The sequence below is a fragment of the Panthera leo genome, chromosome B1, assembly GCF_018350215.1.
Source record: "Panthera leo isolate Ple1 chromosome B1, P.leo_Ple1_pat1.1, whole genome shotgun sequence".
NCBI classification, from domain to species: domain Eukaryota; kingdom Metazoa; phylum Chordata; class Mammalia; order Carnivora; family Felidae; genus Panthera; species Panthera leo.
In genome coordinates this window covers 204,844,009-204,867,501 of record NC_056682.1, presented here as the reverse complement: position 1 = coordinate 204,867,501, position 23,493 = coordinate 204,844,009, and the positions used below count along the sequence as shown (strand labels likewise).

Genomic DNA, 23,493 nt, shown 5'->3' with positions numbered 1-23,493 from the left:
CTGTTTCCAGCAGGAAGCGCACAGTGTCTGACTGTTCGCTGTATTGTGAAGCCAGTAGCCACTGATGACCAACTAGGGCCAGTAATTCACTGGAGGTTGCAAACAGTGATGTTTTAATTGTATAATTCTTCATTAACTAGCCTGAATCATTCTGTAAGGAGAATCTTCCCCAATCTACTTTTGCTTACCTACCGGTACCATTTATATAACAGACAGAGGATTAATGATGAGTTATTCTTCCCACTTATTTACCAATTTCAGACCAACGATTTAGTTCACTGTGAGTCACTAGCACACTTCATCTGTGACCAGTTAGGGTTTTGTGTTGCTGTTGTTGTTGTTGTTGTTGTTGTTGTTGTTGTTTAGTAGCATTGTGAACCCATGGATCTAAGCATATTTTGTTTCAATTCCCTATAAGTAATATTCTTTTTAATACTCAAATTGTGCCATCTTTGGCCAGTAGGAGCCTCTGATTCAGATTAGCTCCTGAGTCCTTCCAGCCTTGAGGTCTCAAACACCTTAGTCTCTCTGAGAGTTCTGTTGCTCTCTAGGCTGAGAAGGGTTCCAGCCTCCCATTGCACAGTTCCTTCCCTGGACCTGGAATCGGCTGCTTTTCCAGGATTCCCTAGTTCTGTTCAGTGGACAGGGATCTTTGAGGACCACTGTCTGGATACTGGCTTATTTGTCATTTCTGGACAAAGCAAGGAAATCTTTTTAAGATAAAAATGATCTTGAGTTTGTATTGATACTTGCAATTCACATTCATTGCTGTAAAATGAAAGTATTAGGCCCTACGTCTTTTCTGTCTTCCTCCTAAGCTTAGAATCCTGGTTGTCAACGACCCTGGAGATGAGTATCCCATAAACACCCAGAGTAATCTCGGAATAGCACTGGCACCACCACCAATATCAGCACCAAAATCAATTTAAGGTGGGATTTTTCTTTTGGGTTTTGTTTTGCTTCAGATCAAAGCACTTAATATAAGAAAATACTAGAAGAAAAACAAATGAAAAAATTGGCGTAGTTAGTTCTTTCTAAGTATAACCCAGAACCCATCAGTGGAGGGTTGGTCAAGAAGGGATTAATATATTTGACCAAGTCAAAAGAAAAATTCTATACAACCAAAAGTACCACAATGAGAGTAAAACCTCTGCAAACCCACACTACAGTGTCTGAGGTACTCCCACCAAGCACCACCTACCTCTCCTGGGTAGACTTCCCTGGTCGCCCCCTCAGTCCACCTCGGACCTTCATTGTGGTTTCTGGGGGGTGGGGGCTGGGTATTCTCTTTACAGATGAGAACAGTCTGACTGTGTTGCGTTCTCACCGAAGGCATCGGCCGGATAGTGGCAAAGCAGGAGCCTGAGCCCAGTGTCCCGATGTGACACCCATTTCCTCTGCAAAGTTAGTAGCAAAGCATGCCATTACCGGGGCTTGAAGCTCTTCAATTGCTCAGGCCACCAGTAGGCAGACGTCTTGCTTGTTGGAGCTGGTTAGAGAACTAGGCCTAGCTGAATCCACCCTCACTCCGCTCTCCCCAGCACGGGTGCCTTCTACTGCTCAGGAGCTGCTGAAAAGTCTGTCCATATCTCAGTGCTGTGTGGGCCTCTCTGAATCCACAGGGTAGGGCTGCCATACATCCTGCTGTCACCCTTGTTCAGGAGGTTGACTGTTGACCTCACCAAAGTGACCATCCCTCAGCATGTACAGAGCTACCTGCTGTCTCTGTGCGTATCCCGGGCTCTAAAACTCAGGCGGTACTGTTTCTTGTGTTGGTATCCCTCCTACATATCGTACGCTACTTTGGGGAAGGCACCGTGCCCACACGGGATGAGTAGTTAGTAATTTATTGACATAAAAACCAGGAAAGTGCTTTCTGTATGAATCTACATAGAATGGCTCAAAGAGATGGATAATCGGTTGTAGAAGGTCAAGGGAACGGGGGTGCCTGGGTGGCTCAGTCAGGTAAGTGTCCCAACTCTTGATTTCAGCTCAGGTCATGATCTCTCAGTTCTGAGATTGAGCCCCGTGTCAGGCTCCGCACTGGGTGTGGAGCCTGCTTAAGATTCTCTCTCTCTCTCTCTCTCTCTCTCTCTCTCTCTCTCTCTCCGTCCCTCCCTCCCTCCCTCTCCCTCTCTCTCCCTCTGCCCCTCTCCAATGCACACAAGCCTGCACGTGCTCGCTTTCTCTAAAATAAATTAAAAAAAAAAAAAGGTCTAGGGAATGACTACTATCTCACACATCTGAGAGCCCATCACTCAAACCGTTTTCTTTTCTCTAGGTGACATCAGACATCCAAAGCATGTTCAACAGACTGACTTGGCTGCAACCCTAGCAATAGGGCTTGGTCTGCCGATTCCAGAGAACAGCGTTGGTAGTCTCCTGTTCCCCTCCATAGAAGGGAGACCAGTGAGAGAACAGTTGAGGTTTTTACATTTAAATGCAGTGCAGCTCAGCAAATTGTTGCAAGAGAACGTGCCATCATACAAAAAAGGTAACTCAGTTAATAGACAATGTTTCCACTACACCTGTGTGTAGGTCATCAGTCTTTGTGCTTCTGTTTTATTAGAACCCTGATGAACACCATTAGCAACACCCACAGGTACAGTTATCTATATCAAGTTCTTTCATTCAACAAATATGGAATTTTTTCACTAAGTTCCTGTTTGGCTGGGGACTATTACAAGCACTGGAGGCACAAGGGCTCTGCCCTCATGGAGCTTACCTTCCAGAGGAGAAGTAGCAGTAGGATGGTGAGGAGCGCCTTAGGAAAAGGCTGTATAGGGGAAAGGATGGAGAATGCAGGTCGATGAGGGCTGTCGGGGCAGGCCTGGCCTTTGACACCGGGAGAGAACATGTGGCAGATGCAGGGTTCTGCAGTGGGGACCTGCCTGCACCTTCAGGGGAGGACCAGGGGGACGGAGTGGCTGGAGCAGGGTGAACTGGGGCAAGGCAGAAGGAGATGAGGTCAGAGGGATAGGAAGGCCTTCTAGGCCCTGGAGAAGCTCTTGCTTTCATCATGAGCTAGATGGGGAGCCCGTGCAGCCGTTCGTGCAGAGTCTGAAATCTTCAAGCTGCGTTTTCAAAGGCTCTCAAAGGCTCTCTCAGGTGCCCAGGTGGAAGGCTCTGCCTTGTGTGGTAGGAGAGTCCGAAGGCTGCTTCAGTGCCTCGGTGAGAGGTGGTGTGAGGGCCCAGGCAGTGGCAGTGCAATCCAGAACAAATGGCTGTATCCTGCATATATTTTGAAGGTAGTGCAAGCGGGATTTGGTGTTGCGCTGGATATAAGGTGCAGATGAACCAGAGGCATAAGGAACAGCTTGGGGTTTTCATTAGAACAGTGGAAGAATGGAGTGACCGTTACTGAAATGGGGAAGGGTGTGGGAGGAGCAAGTTTGCAAAGCAGGGTGCTTGCCAGGTGAGGGGGTTGGTGTGGAGGAAGTCACGCAAATTAAGAAACTCAGGAAGGGAGGAGTGAGCAGCTATGTTGAGCGCTACTTAAGGTAAGCTAGAGTGAGGAACTGAGACTGGACCATTCATCTGGCAGGTGAGGTTGTCGGTGGCTTTGTCAGGAGCAGTGCATATGGAGAACTGGGAGAAAACCAGGCTGGAGTGGGGACAGGGAAGGACCTGGGGCGTGGAAATGGCTGTTGTCTGAGGTGGGTGGAGGCCGACACAGGGTACATTGTTTCTAGTTTTAAGCTGGGAAAAACTAAGGGGTATTGATACTCTGGTGGGAATGATCCAGATCGCCCCACGACCATCTTTTCGTATGATTTATCTGACCATCAAGGTATATTAAGGACAGCGTGTTTGGTGCTGGGACTGGGGCTGGTTTCGGAACTTAGAGGAAGTCAACTCCTAGTTTGAGGTGACATTCAATGTGATGTTGGCAGCTTTTCCTACTTGAGATAGTGAGTGGAGTACTAGGAAGTATGGTGATGCTGATGAGTTTGCGCTGAGACGTAGACTGGCCTTGAGCTGCTGGTGGACGACAAGCCCTGCAGGGACTAGTGGGGAGCCAGGTGTCCCGAATGGCTGGAGAGCTGGGGAGCCAGCCCCTGTCAGTGAAGAGGCCCCCAGTGAGCAACTGTGTGAAAATCTGGGTGAAAAGTGAGGCCGGCTCTGGTGCACATTTCAGTCCCAACTAGAGAGTGGTTACTTTGTTTTCAAAAATAACTTGTTTGGTAGCTTTTGCAAATTTGTTATTGATAACGTGTGTCCTTTTTCCTACACTAACAACCAGCAAAACCCCGAACAAAACCACAGCGCTCGTTGTTTGCTTATTTCAGGAGTAGCAAGTAGGGAGAATTAGGCACTGCAGTGGGTGTGGTGGGAAGCAGGCCCCTGAGATGAACTTAGGCCAGTCCCTGGAATGGGAAAGCATTCTTGGGGCCTTACGCCCCTGGGATGCCCTTTGTCTACGTCAGCAGTGTTTCCTGAGACAAAACTGGGTATGTGTCTGACGCCAGAATTGATTTCAAGGCCTCCCCTAACATCCAGCCCAATCTGATACAGCTTGCCCGGCGCTCCCCCTTCACTCCAGGGGGCCAGGCTTTTCTCGTCTCAAGACCTGTGCATGTGCTACTCTCATAGAATGGATGCTTTTCCCCACTGCTCACCTGGTGGATTCCTGGGCCACCTTCCACTTCAGCTTCAATATCAGGCCTTACTGTTCCCCACCCTCAACCCCAGATTTCATTCAGTTTCCTCAGTGTTACCAAAAGTCTCCCATATTCTCCCGCTTTCCTCCAGAGCATTTCTCACAATGTGCACTTCCATGCACGTGTGACAACCCAGCTGGATCGTAGCCCCAAGCAGGCCTAGCCCCATGCCCCATGCCTCTGTGATTCTGGGTCTAGACACCGGTGCCCCCACATCTCTGTGACTTCAAGGTGCGGGGGAGGGGGGTATAACAATTAAGGTTTCCATCCTGGATCCAGACTAATTGAGTTTAGATCCCAGCCGTCACACCTGCCAGCCTGTGGGCTGGTGTCCGAGTGCCTCCCCTCTGCAGTGGGCATGGCAGCCATCCCTATCTGAGGGTTAGGGTCATGCCTGCCATCAGCACTTGGTCACCTGGTGCCTGCAGCAGCGGCAGGGCTGTGCTCAGGGTCATATAGCAGCCTTAACCCTAATCCTGAAAGGCATGGTTTAGACCACCTTAGAATGGCTCTGCTGGAAGTCAGAGGAGCATGTTAAATACCACGGAGTCTCAGAAAGGAAGTTCTTGGGTTTGCAGATGAGTTGAGTCACCGGTAGGTCTGGTCCAACTCCAGAAGGGAGCAAGGCAACTTCCTGATGCTGAGCTGCCTGCTGCTGCCATCCCAGAGGGGGAGCCAGCCAGCAGTGGGGGCTGGGCTTCACCCAGCAGCTGTTCTGCCGGCCTAGCTTGGCATTGGGGAGGATCATCTAGCCCGGCATCGTGGCAGGAGGGGTCAGGACTGCTGTCCCTTTCCAGAGAGGACTTGCAAAGAGGGAAACAGGTCAGAGATGGGTCCTCACAGTGTGTGAGCACTGGAAAGATTTTTAACACCGAGGACCTAATAATGTAACGCATTTCTGGGTTGTTTTTATATTGCACATTAAAGAAGAAGAAAAGGGTGGAGAGAGATCGGGAGAGAAGGGGGAGGAAGAGGAGGAGGCAAAACCAGGTGTAAAAGGTAGAGACAGGGGGGCACATGCTTCTGTCCCTATTGGGTGCTGCTTTGTGCCTAGGGCTGTGGTGGGCTGGCAGGATGTCAGAGGATTCGTGAGCATCATCAGCTGTTAGTTTTACTGAAGGCGTTGCTGGCCACCCCCCAAGGAATAATTCACCTCCATTAGGTCTCAGAACTTATGCTCGCACTATATGCGTGTGAATAATGGAATACTTTGAAATGACATACGCATCCTCTTGTCTGTGATTTGTAATATAACCTTGTCCTCTTCTTGGTAGAGCCTGGGTTTGAGCAGTTTAAAATGGCAGAGAGGTTGCATGGGAACTGGATCAGACTGTACTTGGAGGAAAGTACCTCGGAAGTCCTTTTCAACCTGGGAACCAAGGTTCGCAGGCAGTACTTGGATGCCCTGAGGACTCTGAGCCTATCCCTGAGCAGACAGGTGGCTCAGTACGACATCTACTCGATGCTGGTGGGGACCGTCATGGTTCTGGAGGTACGGCTGCTTGTGTGGAGTCACGGCTCGGCTGTTAAACTGATTTGATAACTCAGCCAGAATTTTGTAGTTTCAAGTGTATAAAACACTTGTTTTTCTAAATATGGAAAAATACCAGTTTCTTTACTCGCTGAACTCTCTCATGGTGTGCCCTCATGCCCAGAGTACTGCCAGGCGTCAAGTATGCGTGCGCTCTTGGCAGCTCTGTACAAACCGTGTTTATTGGGCTTTCTTCTTCTGTTTCCAACGTTTGAACAGCTGGCACAAGGTCAGGAGGCAGGCTTTTTCTGACCGGTTCTCTCCGAGCCCATCAGTCATGGACACTGCTGCTGTTTTTCTCTGCCAGGTTCTAACCCTGCTCCTGCTCAGCATCCCGCAAGCACTGAGCAGCAAGGCTGAATTGGAAGTTCCTCTGTGGTCGCCTGTGTTTTCTCTGCTGTTTTATTTGATGTTTCTGGTTCTTTCTGCTCTTCACGTCATTGTGTGCACCTCAGCTGAGAGTTCCTGCTATTTCTGTGGCCTCTCATGGCTGATGGCAGGTGGAGTGATGGTGTTGATCTCTGCACTGCTCTGTGCGGTTGTGTCTGCTCTTGCCAAGATGTTTGCCAGCGGAAAGCTCCTGAGCAAGGTAAGGCTGGTTCCCACGCATGGGACGCTGTCTTCCTGGATCGGCCTTTTTCTCTTATCTCAGCTGATCTTTCATTCATCAGACACTGGTTAAACCCCTTGGTGTGTAACCAGGCAGAGTTGAGGAGCCCACACTTCAGAAGGGCCAACGTCTGAGCATCCTGACTTCAGACCCTCAGACCTGTGTTGCCAGGTCACAGGCCTCATTTCTTCGTTGTAAACACAGGGTTCCTGTGACTCTAAACATGGGCTGCTGGTCACAGACAAATGGGCAGTTGACTGGTGGTGCAGTGTGAATCAGACATCTCTCAGAAAGTGTTTGAGCTCAGCCAAGGGAAGAACATTTCAGAGAGGAAGGAGTCAACTCATTAGACCTTCCAGAAAGGTCAGCAGGAGGCTGGGACCCTGTCCTCACCCTGCCCTCCTCAGGAGTCCATCCTGCCTCGTAAAGTGCAGTTTTCTTTTCAAGACTGATGTTTTCCTGTAGATTTCTTAGGGTCTTTGGCCTCTGACACCTATATTCGTGATCACGGTAGCAGTGTGGTGAAGCAGAGGTGGGCCGCCACGGTTGGTCCATGGTGCCCGGAGCCTAAGGGACCCAGGGAAGTCACTCCAGGCCGCCAGAATGATCAGAGGCCCTTCCCCGTGTGCCTGTGTCTGAGGAGCTGACGTGTTGTCGTTCATAGGACGCTTCTGTTCCCCCATTAGAACATAGGGTTCCCTCAAGCCATTTCGTTTGTTCTCTAGGCCCTAAATTAGGATTCATGGTATCTCTCTGTCTGTCTTATACAAGCTGTGCGTGACCAATAGAGGAAACATTAAGAAGTTGTCAAATGACAGTCACGGAGTCCTGATCTTTAATCTTCAACGCGTTCGGCCTATGGAAGGGTTGGTGCCGTGACGCCAACTTTGTTGTTTCGAGGGAATTGACCATTTTAATGAAAGCTTTCTGGATTTCTGGAAAATTCATGGAGAAATTAAATGTCTGGTTTGGTTGCATATGTCCTGGGGGTTCTTTGGTTTCAAGCAGCAGGAACTGCCTGTGACCCCTGGAGGCCTAGGCCCTGAGGGAAAGGATGAGGGTGCAAGGAGGGCTGGTCCAGGAGCCAGTAGGGGAGCTCTCGGAGCTGCAGCACTGCCCAGACGGTGTGCGGCTAAGTATCTTTGTTCTCTTTGTCACTCGGCTTAGGACTTGCAGTCCAGGGTGACAGTCCCTCCAGAGCAGAGCAGGGGGTGGGTGGGGGCGTGAGGAGCTGCAAGTGCCTGTCACAGCAGGTTATGCTCTGTGAGCAAGAACTTTAAGCGCCTGGCGTGGGATTTGTGTAATTTTCGTGTGTTTCCCTCACGGAATGCATTTTCCTTTTACAGAATCCAGCCCATCCAAACTCACGATGGTCAGAGTTGGATGTTGTTATCTTGTTGGGGACCATGGGCCACGTGCTGAGTCTGGGCGCAAGCAGCTTCATCGAGGAAGAGCACCAGACCTGGTACTTCCTCGTGAACACCCTGTGTCTGGCTCTGTGTCACGAAATCTACAGAAACTGCTTTCTGGGCGACGACTGTGAGCCCCGGCGATGCTCGCACGGGGAGCGGGGGTTTGTCAACACTGCACCAGCATTACAGGACAGGAGCATCGGCCATGACGAGCTAGAGCCCCACAGAGCGTCTAAGAGCCCCACTTCCCTTAACACGCTCAGAGGCTGGGAGAAGTGGATGGCGATGGCAAGCCCCTGGGTGATACTTACCTGCTGCCGGCTGCTGCGGTCACTAAACCAGACGGGTGTGCAGTGGGCCCACCGGCCTGACCTGGGGCACTGGCTCACCAGGTGAGAGAGAGTATGAGCCGTAGCCTTAGGCCGGACCTTGCACGGCTGACTGGCCACAGAGTGTTCTTTTTCCAAATTCAGCCCTGTTTTTTATACTTAGGACGGAAGTGGTATTTGAGAACTGAAGAAATGGAAAAATAGACTGTAAGCCAGGAATTAATATTGAAAGATGGATTTATTTGAGGCTACCCTAACATGTTTGGGGTTTTTTTATTGCTGAGTCACCATAACTTTATATTTGAAAACCTTTCAGTTTTAAAATGACAACTGCAGCGAGGACATAGTTTTGTTACTTGCTGCCTCCTCGCCGACAAGGCAGGTCTGGGACAGGGCCATGCTCCCTCCGTCCTTCCTCCCCTCTCTCCCCACCCTGAGGCTGATGGCTGAGCAACCTAGTCGAAAGTGTACTGGATGGCAAGGATCACAGTAGAGAGAGGAAACTGGGACAGAAAATACTGGCCGTATTATATATTCTAATTGCCTGTCAGTGAAGACTTAGAAAACTAAAGGAGAAGGAAGAGAACAGAATAAAAATTTATTTCCTGTCGCCGTGAAGGACTTGTATGAAAGTCGCCAGCAGGAAGGGGGCTCAGGACAGTGACAGACACATTCCTAAAGGAGGGAATGCCAACAGAAAGACGAGGGACATGCCCACCGTCCTAGTGATCAGGGAGCGTAGGGTCAAACAACGAGGTGTGATTTTACTCACAGCAGACACACAAAAGGAAGTGATAGAACGCAGTCCCGGCACGCAGCAGAGGACCCCTGACCGCACACTGCCATGGCTCCAAGATACCTGGAAAGATCCATCACAGGCTATAAAAATCATCCCTCTGGTCAAATAATTCTTGTGGGAAATTTCTCCCAAGTGCTAACTCTGTTGGCAAACCTCTGGCAACCACAGGCAGCTTCTTCCGGGTCCTGCCACGTGCCTGCTCGTTTCATTTTTGTAGCAGGCCTGGAGAGAGATCGCTGGCCTGTCCCACCTCAGGTGAGGAAGCAGAAGCAACTCGAGACCTCTGCCTGAGCATGTGAGGTTGGGGCAGCTCTGGGACAGCCCGGGAGCCTCACTTACCTTTCTGGAGAGTCGAGGCACTGCAGGAGAATGTGCTGATCCCGCCCCTGATGCCCCGCCCCCCTCTCCAGGGGCCACTGTGCCCACTCCTCAGTCTGGACCCTCCTCCGGCACATCAGGCCCGACCTCTTCCCCTCAGAGGGTGCCCCTTCCTGCATCACAGCCTTCCCCATGCTGCCAAATTAGTCCTGTCAGTTCGTGAAGAAGCTGCAACGTGGCCCCATTTCTCCTTCAGAGAAGGGCTTCTTGAGAGGCATCTGAACTCACCTTCTTTATTGCTATTTTTCAGTTGTTACAATGAACAATCCAGGAGAGTGCATAAAACATCTAGTTTAAAGAGCGACAGCGAATGGACACCCAGGTGACCACCTCCCAGACCAAGCACCAGGGCAGGGCCAGGCCCCAGCACGACACCCATCACCTCCCGCCGTCCCTGGGCCCATGTCCTGACGCTGGCCATATCTTTCCTCCGAGTCTTTTCCAAGTAGTTTTTCCGCTGCTGTGTGTTTACCTTGGCAGGGTTAGTCACTCATCCACTTAACAACTATTGAGTGTCTGGCCTTCGTGAGTGTATGCTGTGATGAATGAAACAAAAGAATCCTGCCTTCCAGCGCAGCACTCACTGAGGTGGCAGGATGGTGGGCGGGGGCCAGACAGAGACAGGGGAGCAGCTTTGCCATGACGGCTTTGTGCCCCGAGCCTGACTGCAAAGTCTCCTTGCCTGGGAGCGAGCAGACACTCTCAAGTGAGTCAATCTGTGTTAATGAGGGAATGAGAGAGGATTGCACCAGGACATGCTGGTCTCCCGTGAGCAGGACGTGTGCTGGCAAATACACAGTTTGCCCAGAATCTCTTCACCGGTGGTTGGGGGAAAATGGGGTTGCCAGGGGAGGCAGTGGATAGCGTTCTATACAGGTCACTGCACTGGCCAGTGCAGACCTGGTGGCAGGGACCATTTGTGAATGAGAAATGAGAGCTCAGGTTAACTCATTTGTCGCATTTTAAGAACCTTTGAATTTAAAGCACCAACGATTTTCTTTTCTTTTTTGCTTTTCAGAAAAATCAGCTATTTTTAATACAGTTCCTAGAAAACCACTTGGTGTAGACCCGTAACATCGATCGCTATACTTACTAGCGATTTGGGGATTTTCCGTTTCATTTCAGTTCTGATCATAAAGCTGAGCTCTCCGTTCTGGCCGCCCTCTCGCTCATCATGATTTTTGCGCTGGTGCAGAGGAGGTGCTCCCTGACGTCAAAAGTAGCCATGGCACTTGGCCTCCTGGGTGTCTACTGCTACCGGGCAGCCATTGGAAATGTCCTGTTCCCATGGCAACGAGACAGCAAAGACATTTCCAAGTAAGCGTACTGGCAAATCTATTTAATGTTTTATACACTGAAACGTGCCACGCGGTCTTTAGAACTTTGGATTTGGTTTCTGTGAATCGTGATCTCAGCAGTTACTAGAGCCTGGACAAGGAGTGCCTCAATAAACTGATTCTTTTAGTCTCTTTCCTTTGGCAGGAGAGAGACAGATAACGGAGTAAGGTCACTGAGGTTTATTTTTTACAGTAAAGGGTTCTCTAAAAATAAGAAACGGAAAGGATTCAGTTTTGCTCGGTCAAGAAGTAGTAACAGGAATCACAAAGAGGGGTCGCTTCCTATCAGTTGGGAAACAAAGCACACCAGAAAAGTCAACTTTCCCGTAATTTGACGGTGAATTCCTGGGGTGGGGAGGGGCCCCCCCGTGCTGACTGAGGCATAAATGCCACATTTTATGTATCAAAAACTGGCAGCTTTTCTTTTTTTAAAGGCAATGTGGGGTGGGGTGAGCAGAGGCTGTTCTGGAGGCCGTAAAACGTGGTAAGAACTTTGAGTGTATCCAACCCTGTGACCTGGGCACCCTCTTATGACATTTATCTCAAGAACAGAACCAGAGATGAGGCCTGGAACCAGGACACAGGCATGCTCTCTGAAAAATTATTTACAGGCACACAGAGTACAAATCAAGATAATTGGCCAACAGTAGTGGGATGAACCTCTGAGTGATGTTAAAGCTCTGTGCTGGGTACTGTGTTTTCATAGACGATGAGAAGATGTGGACCAGTAGGCTATAAAACTATCATATGACCCCAGTTTATGAAGTAGATGCGTATTTTTTCATGTTTGTATGAAAGACTCAAATATGTAATTGGTTGTGATTAGATTTAGGACACAGACTCACAGGTGGCTTGTGCTCTTCCTTTCCATGCATTTTCATTTTTTTATTGCTTTTCTAATCAGAGAAAGGAAAGCAAATGTTATCTTCTCAGAAAAGGTCAGGGTGTAAGCTGAGGGCTGTGGCCAGGCTGTGTGAGTGGCCAGGAGGCATGAGGCCCACCTGAAAATAGGCCAACAGTACGGGCACTTGAAGTGATACCCAGAGCCTGGCTGAGGTGACGGCAGGGTGGTAGGCCTTCACCCGAAGCAAGGAGGTCAGGTAGGGGGAGGATGGTGTAGAGACATGTCAAAGGCTGTTCACTTTGGAGTCTGAGACTCTGGGCAGATGTCAAGGCTAGATGTCACACTCGAGGATGTCCACAGGGCTGTCTAAATCTCAAAGTGTGATACGTGAATACATTCCTCACTTCCTCTCAGATCAGTGCACCTAATTTCCTCCTCACTCATCTCAAGACTTGGATCACTTACCTTTCATGGACACTACAGCATGTACCTTCTTGGTGTTCAAAGCATAGGTCAATGCACCCTTTCACTCACCTTCACTGCTTGGTGTTCTGCCTGTAAAATGCTTCCATTCCCCACCCCCATCTATCCTGGCTCTAGATCCCTCTCACTAAGAGATCTACTCCAGGTCTTGAGCCATGCAGGTTCTAGATTTCCCTAACAGCTGCTTCTCTCCATTCAGTCTGCTGCTGTCCATAGATATTCTAAAATACTCCCTTACATTTAGCTCCTGCCTCTCTTCTCCGCTGTGATGCCCAGGCTTGCTGGAGTGGAAGGTCAGGTGGACATTGTCCTAGATAGCATTGAATGGTTTGGGGCAAGGAGGTGAACCCCTTGAAGGCCCCCACTGGTGCTCTCTTTCGTATTCACCACCCAGAATGCATTCTCCCCCCTCTGATGACTCGGACCTTGGCTGATTTCTCCTTCTTTAACCCTACTGGGTCTGTCATCAGCTCTCTGCTTAGCACACCTTGGCCATGGGGTTGCACCTAACCCTAGCTCTTTGGCTGCCGCATGGCCCTGTGGCTGGTGTCTACACACTAGAGGCACACAGCAGACAGTGCTTGGACTATTCAAATTAAACTAACTGTGGTTTTAAAAAGGAATTTTTTTTAGGTGCACAAACCTTCCGAGGAAAATCTGAGATAGGAACATTCAGTTTTTCAAAACACATAACGTTATTATGATACTGATTTCACTTAAAATTTTGTTTATTTAGCATTACTTTAAGTGATCAGCTTTTCTAGTATTTATAAAATACTTGATTTATAAAATTTATTTAAAATATGTTTTAGGGATATATGTGTTTCATTAGATGAAATTTTTTGGTATGGTGTCATAAATTATATCCTTTACAAATAATTGTAAGTGAAGTGCTAAAATAATTCTTAATAATCCTTAACATTTATTATGTGCCAAACACTTTACCTCTGGTCTTTGGTTAACTCCCAGGAGAGCTTGTGAGGTGTAGGTACTGTTTCTCTTCATTTTAGGAATAATGAAGTGAGCGTCAGAAGCCTTAAGTAACTTTCCCCAGCAACAGAGCTAGTAAGTGGCAGAGCCCAGATGAGCCTGGCCCTGCCCTTCTGCAGGCCCCACAGTGTTCTCTGCACCATTGTGTACGTGTGCATGCGTGTGCATACGCAAGTACTTGTGGTTGTGAGCACGTCCGATTGTATCTTAGCATTATGAACGTAACGGAAGTTTCTGCTAGAGCTTGACCTTATCCCGTTGCAGGAGTCTTTCAAATTAACCGTGTGAAGCAGGTAGGAGGTTTTTCTGGCACCCTACAAGTGATGGCTCTGGCCTTGTGCCAGGCCATCCTTGGGCCAGATGAATAGGACTCCCCAGAATTCCCATGAGTCAGTTCCATCAGAGATGTGCACAGAGAGAGGACAGGCCTGCCAGCCTCTGAGCAAGGGGAGCCCTGCAGGCCGAGATGCAGAAGCAGACACCCCCACTTCCATGGTGTCACCCGAGTGGGCGGGCACTATGGCTTCTTTAGTCAGCTAAGTGGACTCTTGGTTTTCATGGAAAAATATGTTTTGAGTCTTTCGAGCTGGTGCTAATGAATCAAACTCTTTTGCCTTTTTTTTTTTTTTTTTTTAGGGGTCTTATTGAAGCTCGTTTTGTTCATGTCTTTGTCCTGGGCATTCTGTTCACGGGCACCAAAGACTTGCTTAAATCTCAAGTCATTGCTGCAGACTTCACAATCAAGACTGTGGGTTTATGGGAGATATATAGTGGATTAGTTCTTCTGGCTGCTTTGCTTTTTAGACCACATAATCTTCCAGTTTTAGTATTTAGCCTCTTGATTCAGACTATAATGACTAAATTCATCTGGAAGCCCCTGAGGCATGATGCAGCTGAGATCACTGTAATGCATTATTGGTTTGGTCAAGCATTCTTCTATTTCCAGGTAGGTTTTCATTGCTATTGTGAATAGAAGCCTATTAACTTTTTATGTCATTTCTCTTTTAGTTTTTCTCTGAGAAAGGTTACCATAAGTTGGGAAGTTAAAAAGGCTGTTCAGTGAAGGGACTTTCAGTATGGTGTGGGGGAATGATGCTTAAATTTCATGTGTGTTTGATAGGATAAAATTTAGTGACTTACTGAAGACCGACCCCTCAGTGTGGATCCGTGAGCGCTTAAGACAGTGTGTGGTTGTGCACTAGGTCTATTTACCGTGACTGGTTAGGGAGGCACTTCACAGTTCCATTGCTTTATCTGATGAAGTGATAACTGAAGTTTCTATTCCCTTTCCCCTGGCCGTGCTGTCAGGTGTCTTCACGTGGTTATGAATCCCTGGGGCCCCGTGGTCATCACGTCTTCTCTCCAGTGTTAAAGGGCCCATCAGAAGCAAGTCCAAGCTGCCTCCAGGATGGACCTCAGTATCTGCCTGTGTGCGTGGAGTGGCGCCTGGGCAGGTGGACAGAGGGCCCAGCTTCTGGCCAGAAAGGGACTTAGTTCCATCCCAGCCTTCCCACATCTCTCTGCCCAGTTCGAAGGGCCCCACCCTCAACCTAGTTGCTGCCTCTAGGACCCTGGAGGGTGGGCACAGCTCCCCAGCCTCCCCTGTCGGCCCTGTGCTCTCTGGTGGAGAAACTGTGCGCAAACCCCTGAGTGTCTCAGCTGTGTTTTCCCATCTTTACAGTGAGGATCCGTACTTCCTCTGTGAGCACCAGCTCCTCCCTCCTCTTCCAGACCCTGGGGACTTGTGTGGCCTGTGTGTCCCGATAGGTGGGCCTGGGCTTCTTCCCTGACCTTGCTATTTCTCTCCTGGTTTCCTGGTGCTCATGGCATCCCCCAAAGAGCAGCCCCCCATCATGGCTTTCCATCTGTTCCCTGAAGGCCAGAAGGGGGTGGGAGAAGTTCTAGAAATCCATAAGTCCTAGAGGATGTGACCTGACCCTCAGAACCACCCCCTTGCCATCCGTCTCCCCTGGGGGACTCCATACTTCTGTCTCCAGTCCTGCCCTTGGGTGGCTTCCAGAGTGGCTGTCCCCAGCAGAAATGTGGGTGGCTGCAGCCCTGACACTGGTGTCCAGTACTTTTAAGCCACTTGGCGTCTGGCAGGCACCTGCTGCGCCCTGGTCTCATCTGTAAAATGGAGTAACTAACACCTCATCTCATCCTTGGCTGCTGCAAGGGTTAAAGTAGTGAAGAACGGGAGGCACCCTGTATAGTAGCTCTCACTGCCCGTGTCCCTCAGGACCCACAGAGAAGGCACGATTGGAGTCCGTAGGGCCTGGAGAGTGACGGCACTTCCCTGGAGTCGCTGCCCATCCCTCGAGGTGCTGGTGGCTGAGGACCACGCTGCCCGTCAGTCAGCTCCACCCCTCACAGGCTGGGCCTCACGGTCTCTCCGTCGTGTGTGTGTCTCCGTGGTGTCGAGCAGCCACACTTCAAAGACCACAGCCTTTCTTACCCACCGGTAGGAATGTAGAAACAGCCCTGTGGAAGTGAGGGAATACAGTTAGCCCAGGAATTCCAGAACACCAGCCGGAAGGGGGGAAAGGACAAAGGAAGCAGCTGAGGTACCATGAGCCGCAGAAGAGAGAGGCGCGGGTCGGAGTCGGCCTCTGGATGGTATTTGCTCTGCTTTGTTGGCAGCGACACGCCTGTGTTAGGGCTCTTTCACTCTTGCCATTCAGTGTGACTGATGTGTTGCTGTAGAAGGACTTTACATTTTTCTGGGCATTCCAGAAATGTCTAGGTGGTCCGTCAGTCTCACGGTCCTCTCTCTGTCTGAAAGCCATGCACAGGCCTGTTCCTGGTGGTGACCTCCGTCTGGGAGTTCCACTGTTGACAGTCTCCACGTCTCTGACCGCGAGTGCCCTGGTGGGGAATGGGAATACCATCGCCATGGAAAATCGCCCGCCCCTCTCCCTTCTCCAGGCTCCCGGGTGCCATGCTACACAGTGAGCGTGTCTGATGGGCACCAGACGCTCCTACCCCAGGGGCACGTGGACCGCCGGGACTCCACACGGGAGCGATTTCGGCATATCCACAGATACGTCATGGTGCTTGTGAACTAGCCACACGGTAGACACTGCCGGCACGGGTGGGGAGACTCACTCGGGCTCCCTCTGAGCCGAGATGGAGAAAGTGGCTGCTGGCTTGGCACAGTGTCCTGCACTGAGGCCTTGGTGTCGGGAAGACCGAAGGAGCCACGGTCACGCCCCGAGCAAGGAGACGGCCTCACGTTCAGTGTGCTCCTCTGTGGCATGCGGCCACTTTCCCTGGGTGGTGAGGAAGGAGCACTGGTGATCGCACGTGGTACTGGTTCTCGTCCGGTGCTGCCTTGGGCAGTGGAACCCGCAGCAGACCGTGGTGTGTGCTGGGGAGGCTGTCCGCACGCAAACTCAGCACAGACCCTGTGCGGCAAGTCCTGAGGCACGTCGGATCCTGAGCAGCAGCAGTGTGGGTCTCCCTCGTCTCTCCCCTGCCCACAGCCCTTCCCGCATGGTCAGCTTTCCCGGGACAAGACCTACAGGCTTGCTGCCCCTCCTTCTTGCCCTCAGCTCCGTGATTCCTGGTACCCAGCTGGCCTCCTGGGTTCCCACCTGTTCCCACTGAGGGTCACAATGGCACCACATCAGGACTGTTGAGGACTGAATGAGTCGATGGAAGTAAAGCCCCAGAGCAGGCCGTCCGTGCCTTGGCTGCGATAACAGTATTGCAGTCAACCCTCTCTGGATACGAGTGAGTCGGCCTCGGTGGGATCTCCGGCAGCTTCCCAGTGTCAGATCCACTTGTCCTTCTTCATCATGCCTCCCTTGCCACAGCACTTGGGGCTCTTCCTCCCTCTGCTCAGCAGCTCCAGGGTCTCCTCGGTCTGTCGCAAGGGGCTTCTGAATAGGAATTACATAATCGCAAAGGCTCAGGCGGCCGCTGGCAAAGTGGGCAAAGGGGAAGCTGCACAGGAGAGGTTGCTGTCCGGGGAGGGGCCCGCTGTAAGAGGGTGTCTCTGAGGTATCTGGGAGGTCTGCCAACATGACCCGGTGACCATCTGGAACGACGCAGCAAAGGAGGAGGCACTGGGGTTCCACTGGCAAGTCTGTGAAGCCGTGAACACCTGGCTGGAGCCATCAATAAGTGGTCCCAGGAGGGATCTTTGCTGGGCTGGGACAGACATTTGTGCGATCAAACTTATAAATGTCCTGAGTAGCTGAGGAAAGGTCACCAGCAGTGATGAAGACTACAAGTAGAGAGAGGGACTGAATCTTAGGAGACCCTTCCCTTGGATGTAGACCCTACCCTTTTGTGCAGGATGAGCCATGCATCCGTTACCCACCAGGGTCTCAGATCTGACACGTAAGCTGGAGGCCAAGCCCCCCCAGTGGCCAGCGTGCCCTCTTCTTCCTAGCAGCAGCATTCACCCATTGAAAGAGCCATGTGGCAACACCACCTTCAGCCTCTCCTTGGCCACCTTGCCTCCCAAGACCAGGTGCAGCCCTCAGACAGGGTCTCTGTTGTAGGGAGGTCGGTGTGTCTGTCTTAAGTAGATAGATCTGAGGAAGGTTTGGAATTTGCCACAGTCCTTCGGCAGACGTATATTTGTTCCTCCCCACCTGGCGGCGAGGTGGGAAAGGAGTGGGCGGGCATCTGGGGCTCCTGGGTGTCCGTGTCACTGTGGCCACATGCAGATTTCTTTGGTTGCTGGTGGCTGTGTCAGTGCTGCTTCTACCTGTGTTCCAGGGAAACTCCAACAACATAGCCACGGTGGACATCTCAGCGGGCTTCGTGGGCCTGGACACCTACGTGGAGGTCCCAGCTGTGTTCCTGACCGCATTTGCAACGTTCGCAGGACCCGTGCTGTGGGCCAGCCACTTAGTGAGCTTCCTGAGCTCAGAAACCAGCAGGTGAAGCTGTTCTTTGTCTCTTAGCACAAACTCTGATGGCAGGTCGACCGTTCAAAGAGAGTACCTTATTCCAGATACAGGGTTCCAGACCCCAAGGGGCTAAAAGTCTTCATGCACTCTCTTTTCCACAAATAAGAATGAACAGTCCACAGCATGTGAGCCAGAGGCGGGTGCAGGTCAGGTCTGTGGCCACCCGGGCCCTGTGTCGGGATGATGGGGAGGCCACAGGGGCAGCCAGCTTCTGCTGCTCTCTTCCAGCCTATACCAGGGTGTGGTTTCCAGGGACCCTTCTCGGTTTCTTTGCTTGCTGGTGGCCTTATTGGCCACCCTTCGGGCACAAAGACAAGACGTGCTGGCTCTCACCTCCAGGACCCCTGCTACAGAGGAGCCTGCACAGGCCTGAGGGGATGCCGTCAGTGGGTACATACTCTGGGGCCGTGCCCTGCCCTGCCACCGAGAGGCCCCATCGGGCTCCACCTGGTGGCCCGCCCCTCTGGCCAGCCCATGGGGCAGCCTACCCCATCCTCCTGCCCACCATGCTCCTCCCTGCTTCCTCATTTGTTTGTGCATTGGCCCTCCCAGAAAGAAGGCTTCATAAGGCAGGGGCTTCCCAGTCTGTGTACCATGGTAACCTCAGCGCCTGGGTCCGGCCTGGCAGAGTGCAGCCTGAGGGGCATGTGGCCTGCCTGATTCTGCACTTTCCAAATAGGCCCAGACTCTCCCTTCTGTAAAACGGTGTGATGGTATCGCCTCCTGGGGGGTGGGGCCTATGTGAGGAGTCCCACGGGTGCTGGAGGTGGTGTGAGCAGCCGTGCAACGTGTGTCAGGGCTCTCTCAGTGCCCCGGTCCCAAAAGCACCGTTGCCTTTCTTAAGCTACTCAGTAACACCCCACAGGCGTGGTCTCCCCTCTGAATGCCAGCGTCTGGCTGAGGTGCTAGACCAGCCCCCACATGCTGAGTGGGCTGTGGAACATGCGGGGCAGGCCCCAGAAGGACGATATTCCTGCCAAATGTCCCGCTGTGTCCCCAGTCCTACAGGGGGATGTCGCTTGGGGGAGGTTGAGGCCTCCTGTCCCTGTTACCCCTCTAGACCCCCACTGCTCTGCGCCCCCATTAGAGTGCAGCCCCTGCTATGGTGACTGCTGACCCATGTCTGAACTTCCCGGGACATGCTCAGGTCCCACCTCTCAGGACAGCACATACTTCATGGGAAGCCTCTCGTCCTCACCCCAGACCAGCTCCTGAGACTCAGGCCTCAGGGACCCTCGACTTCTGCCCCCAAGTTCATGTCCACGGGCCACCGTCTTCTCCCATTCCACAGTCAAACGTAAGGGGTGGAGGAGAGTGTAGGAGTGAGTGGGGTGATACCCTCAAGTCACAGTTTAGAGCAAGAAAGCAAGTAAAGGCTTCACCTGTGGAGAGCAGGCTTCCTACTCCGGGGACCTTCTGGCCGCCCCTCTGAATTGCCACGGTTGATGTTTGGTTTCTCCAATGTGGGAGTCTCCTTTCTCCAGCTCGCTCTAGGTTTCCTGAGGAGAGATGCCTACAAGTCAGTGTGTTTTCCTCGGATGCACACTTGGGGACCGTCTGTGGATAGTCACTGCTCGTCTGATGGTCAGCGCCTGCAAGCCCAGGCACTGCTGGCTGGAGCAGAGGCATGTGGGGGCCGCTGCACTGCCCGCGATGACCTTCAGGCTCTCGTGCTGCCTGTGAACCCACGTGGGCCACGAGACCACTACTGGCCTGTTGGTTCTCTCCCTAGCGGCCTCCTAGATGTCTCTGTGACCAGGGTTAGGTTGGGTTGGGAGGCCTCGGTCCTCGTCAGTGCCGTCATGTGTTGGGGACCCAGAGGGCCATGAGTTGGCAAGACGTGCTCGCCTCTGCCTTGGAGAGCTTGACTGCCTTAGTGCACATGGCTCTGCTAAGCACACTGTGTCTGGTCTGCAGACCAGCTGAACAGGTGGGCCAGGGAGGATGAGGGCCAGACAGTGAGAGCCTAGGCTTCTGTGAAGGGCAGCTTCTCTGGTGCTGGGATCGCAGTTTGATTTTCCTGACACTTTTCATCTATCTGTATTGGGGAGAAAAAAAAAAAAAAAGCATTTTTTTAAAGTAAGCTGAAAGCATTTTAATCAACTGGAGAGTATTACATGACGTTTTCCCTAATTAAGAAATGTTTCTCTTTTATTTTAGAAAAGGTTTTGCTTTTTCTTTTTTAAAAGCTTTTACTTTTACATCAAGTTCTACTCATTGGTTTTTGGAGTTGTTTTGTTTCAGTCAAGTAAGAAAACTAGAGCTATATTAAAATAGTAGAAAAAGAAAATATTGCTAGTGGCTCAGAAACTGGGCCCTGGGTGTTCGTGACCCTTGGCTACAGGGGCTGGCTTCAGGTCTAGAGCCTGGTGGCATGGGCAGCCATGCTGAGCTAGGCCGTGAGGCCTTCATTCACTCCCTACAGTGCACGTCATCTTTGCTGAGGTTGTGGGAATGGTGACCCCCTGAATGTTGCTATGGAAGGAAGAAGCCAGAGTTTTCTAACTAGGTCATGTTTACTACGTGCGAAATTGTGGCAAGCTCCAGCTTCCGTGCTGTCTGCTCAAGAAGGGAGCAAGGTCCGCAGGCTCTTAGCTAAGCACGGACTCCATGGCACTCCCCAAGAGAGGGGTAGCAGAGCCATGGGCCACAAGCATTCATCCAGGAAGCTGTTCCCAAGAGTTTCACCGGTATTGGTGCAGTGGCCCTTGAGGGACGTAATGAGATAATGCCTCAGGGCCCAGCTCCCTGGAGGTCCTCAGCCTAATGGACTGGATCTTCAGTGGGACCCGAGGTGCAGGAGCTCATGGGCTGGTGGCAGTAGCAGAGAGATGGGTCCGTTACTTGCTGAGCACATCACAGAGATGAGCCCAGAATGGCTGAGCCCCTGAGTCTGCTGGTGTTGGTCAGGACAGCTGCCAAGAGAAGGGCATGTGGGTGGAAGTGGTCACGATCAGTCAAGGCAGCTGGAGAGGAGCACGTGCAAAGGGACGAGGCCACAGGATGGCACGCAAGTAGAAGCAGAGAGAGTATGTTGCCTGCCGGGGATGATGGGGCAGCTGGAGAATGCGGCAGGAAGGAAGGATGGGCACCAAGGCCCAAGATGGAGAACCAGTTAGGGCAAGGTGAGGGCACAGAAGGGGACAAGAACTGTGAGCATGAGGGGCCAGGCATCCTTTGGCCCTTGAGTGACTGTTTGGCTCCTCTCACTGGACAGTGAGCACACTGGGGGGAATCTTAGATGGCACCAGATAGTTGTGCCTGGTCGACAGGCCCAGGGAGCCCCTTTGTGGAGCACGTATGTGCACACACTCACTCCTCTGCCTCCCAGCCTTTGCTCTACACAGAACTCATTGCTCACCTTTCATGTCCAGACCCTTCCCAGTATGAGCATGACACCCCAAGACTCCCCTAAGCACACAGAGCATCTACTCCGGTGGGTGTGCTTGCTCCCCACCTGGAAGTCCAGTAATCCCAGGCCCATGTCCATATCCCCATACGAAGCACTGCTGATGTGAGTCCTGCCCAGTGAAGATAGCTGTGTGTGTGATGAAGGCCACACTTCAGGAAGAGTGGGCAGCGGTGATGCGTGGCATAGACTGACCACAGAAAAGCCACTGACACTCATTGCAGTGTTTGAGGGGAGGCGTCAGAACTAAAACTTGTCTTCTTTTTTTTAATGTTTATTTATTTATTTTTAAGACGGTGGGGGAGGGGGAGAGAGAGGGGGAGACAGAGAATCCCAAGGAAGGCTCCACGCTGTCAGCGCAGAGCCCAACGTGGGACTCGAGCTCACAGACCGTGAGATCACGACCTGAGCATGTGCTTTGAGGGCTGTTTCATGTTTGGGCATGTTCTTCGCGGTTCGTTTGCTTAGCAAACACTCGCAGGCCAGTGTCCCCAGACCACACCAACCAGATGCTTCACTGGGCAGCACAAAGCAGAGCTCAAAACTTGTATCTCATCCAGTGGGATTTTCTTTTCAGTGTGTTTCGTAATATTTGTGCTGTATAGTAGTACATGCACATAATTCTTAAACATGACTGCGAAAGCTGGAGGGCACTTTTCAAAACCATTCTTGCAGATTGTGACACTGGAGAGGGACAGGTTAGCCACCTGCAGCGGTTGTCCCCTCAGGCAAGCTCCTACCCATCAGACTGACCAGATCCAGACTGGGAGGGCGGGGTGGGGGTGGAGGGCCGGGAACAAGAATTACCATGGTCATTTTCAAAGTAAAAATCTCGTTTGCTTTTATGTTCATGCCTTATATGAGGCGGAAGTGGCAGATACTAATACATATTTCCCTTTTTATTAACAGTGGTTCTGCACTGAGTCATGCTTGCTTCTGCTACGCACTGATCTGTTCTTTTCCAGTTTCTGCATATATCATTTTGGTGACATCCCTGCGTTACCATTTATTTATATGGAGTGTGTTTTCTCCAAAACTTCTTTATGAGGGAATGCACATCCTCATCACAGCTGCCATCTGTGTGTTCTTCACAGCCATGGATCAAACCAACACAAAGTCATAGGCACTGGGAGAACAATATATTTTTAAAGTCCATTCACTTCATGCATTTGAGTAGTGAAAAAAATCTGTTTAAATGCGAGAACATTCTTAAAAATATTGTGAATTCTACAGAGTTGATGAATAGCTTCAGTTTCTTTCACTGCTATACTTGAATTTAGATCAAATAGTAAGTGATTTGAAAGGTCACTTTAAAATAGTTTGGATATGAATCATGTTCCCTTGTTGACAGTAACTCCATAAACTTCTGAACTTCTAATTTCCCCTGACTCAAACGTATGTGTTATTGTGGCGTCGTGTGGACTTAAGAGAGCCCGGGAAGTCTGTGGGAGGAGGCTTACCCACTGCCGGCGTTTACCTCACAGAGCTCAGACCCTTCGCTACCCTAGAAGACACTGGAGGTCTCGGGGAGCTTCGGTTATCATGGGTGGGTTTCATCTATCAACATGAAGACATTCAAAACCTAGTCATTGAAAATAAAGATGTAAATTCAGTCCATGTTAACATAGCATATTTTTAAGAAAAGTAACTATTTTTTTCCAAAAGAAAAATACGTACTGAGGAGAGTGGCATTGTTTTACGTTTTTGCAAATCTCTGTAGCGTCTGATGGTTAGATTCTGCAATCATTCTGTTGTGATATGTGTGTTTGGTTGAAGTAGTCACACAAA

At 50.9% G+C, this 23,493-nt stretch overlaps 1 protein-coding gene across 11 annotated transcripts in view; it reads left to right on the top strand.

The window, feature by feature from the left end:
* PIGG (phosphatidylinositol glycan anchor biosynthesis class G) overlaps positions 1–23,493 on the top strand; it is a 56,075-nt gene that overhangs the window by 20,246 nt on the left and 12,336 nt on the right. For 3 of the 11 annotated variants that reach the window (XM_042937186.1, XM_042937184.1, XM_042937185.1), the window contains 8 exons: positions 2,282–2,494; positions 5,936–6,153; positions 6,500–6,781; positions 8,149–8,606; positions 10,846–11,037; positions 14,011–14,320; positions 18,103–18,266; positions 22,615–23,087. In XM_042937186.1, the coding sequence (XP_042793120.1) occupies positions 2,282–2,494; positions 5,936–6,153; positions 6,500–6,781; positions 8,149–8,606; positions 10,846–11,037; positions 14,011–14,320; positions 18,103–18,266; positions 22,615–22,828 (2,051 nt within the window). In that variant the 3' untranslated portion in view covers positions 22,829–23,087. The other 8 variants (XR_006202057.1, XR_006202058.1, XM_042937187.1 and 5 more) reach the window with 8 other exon arrangements.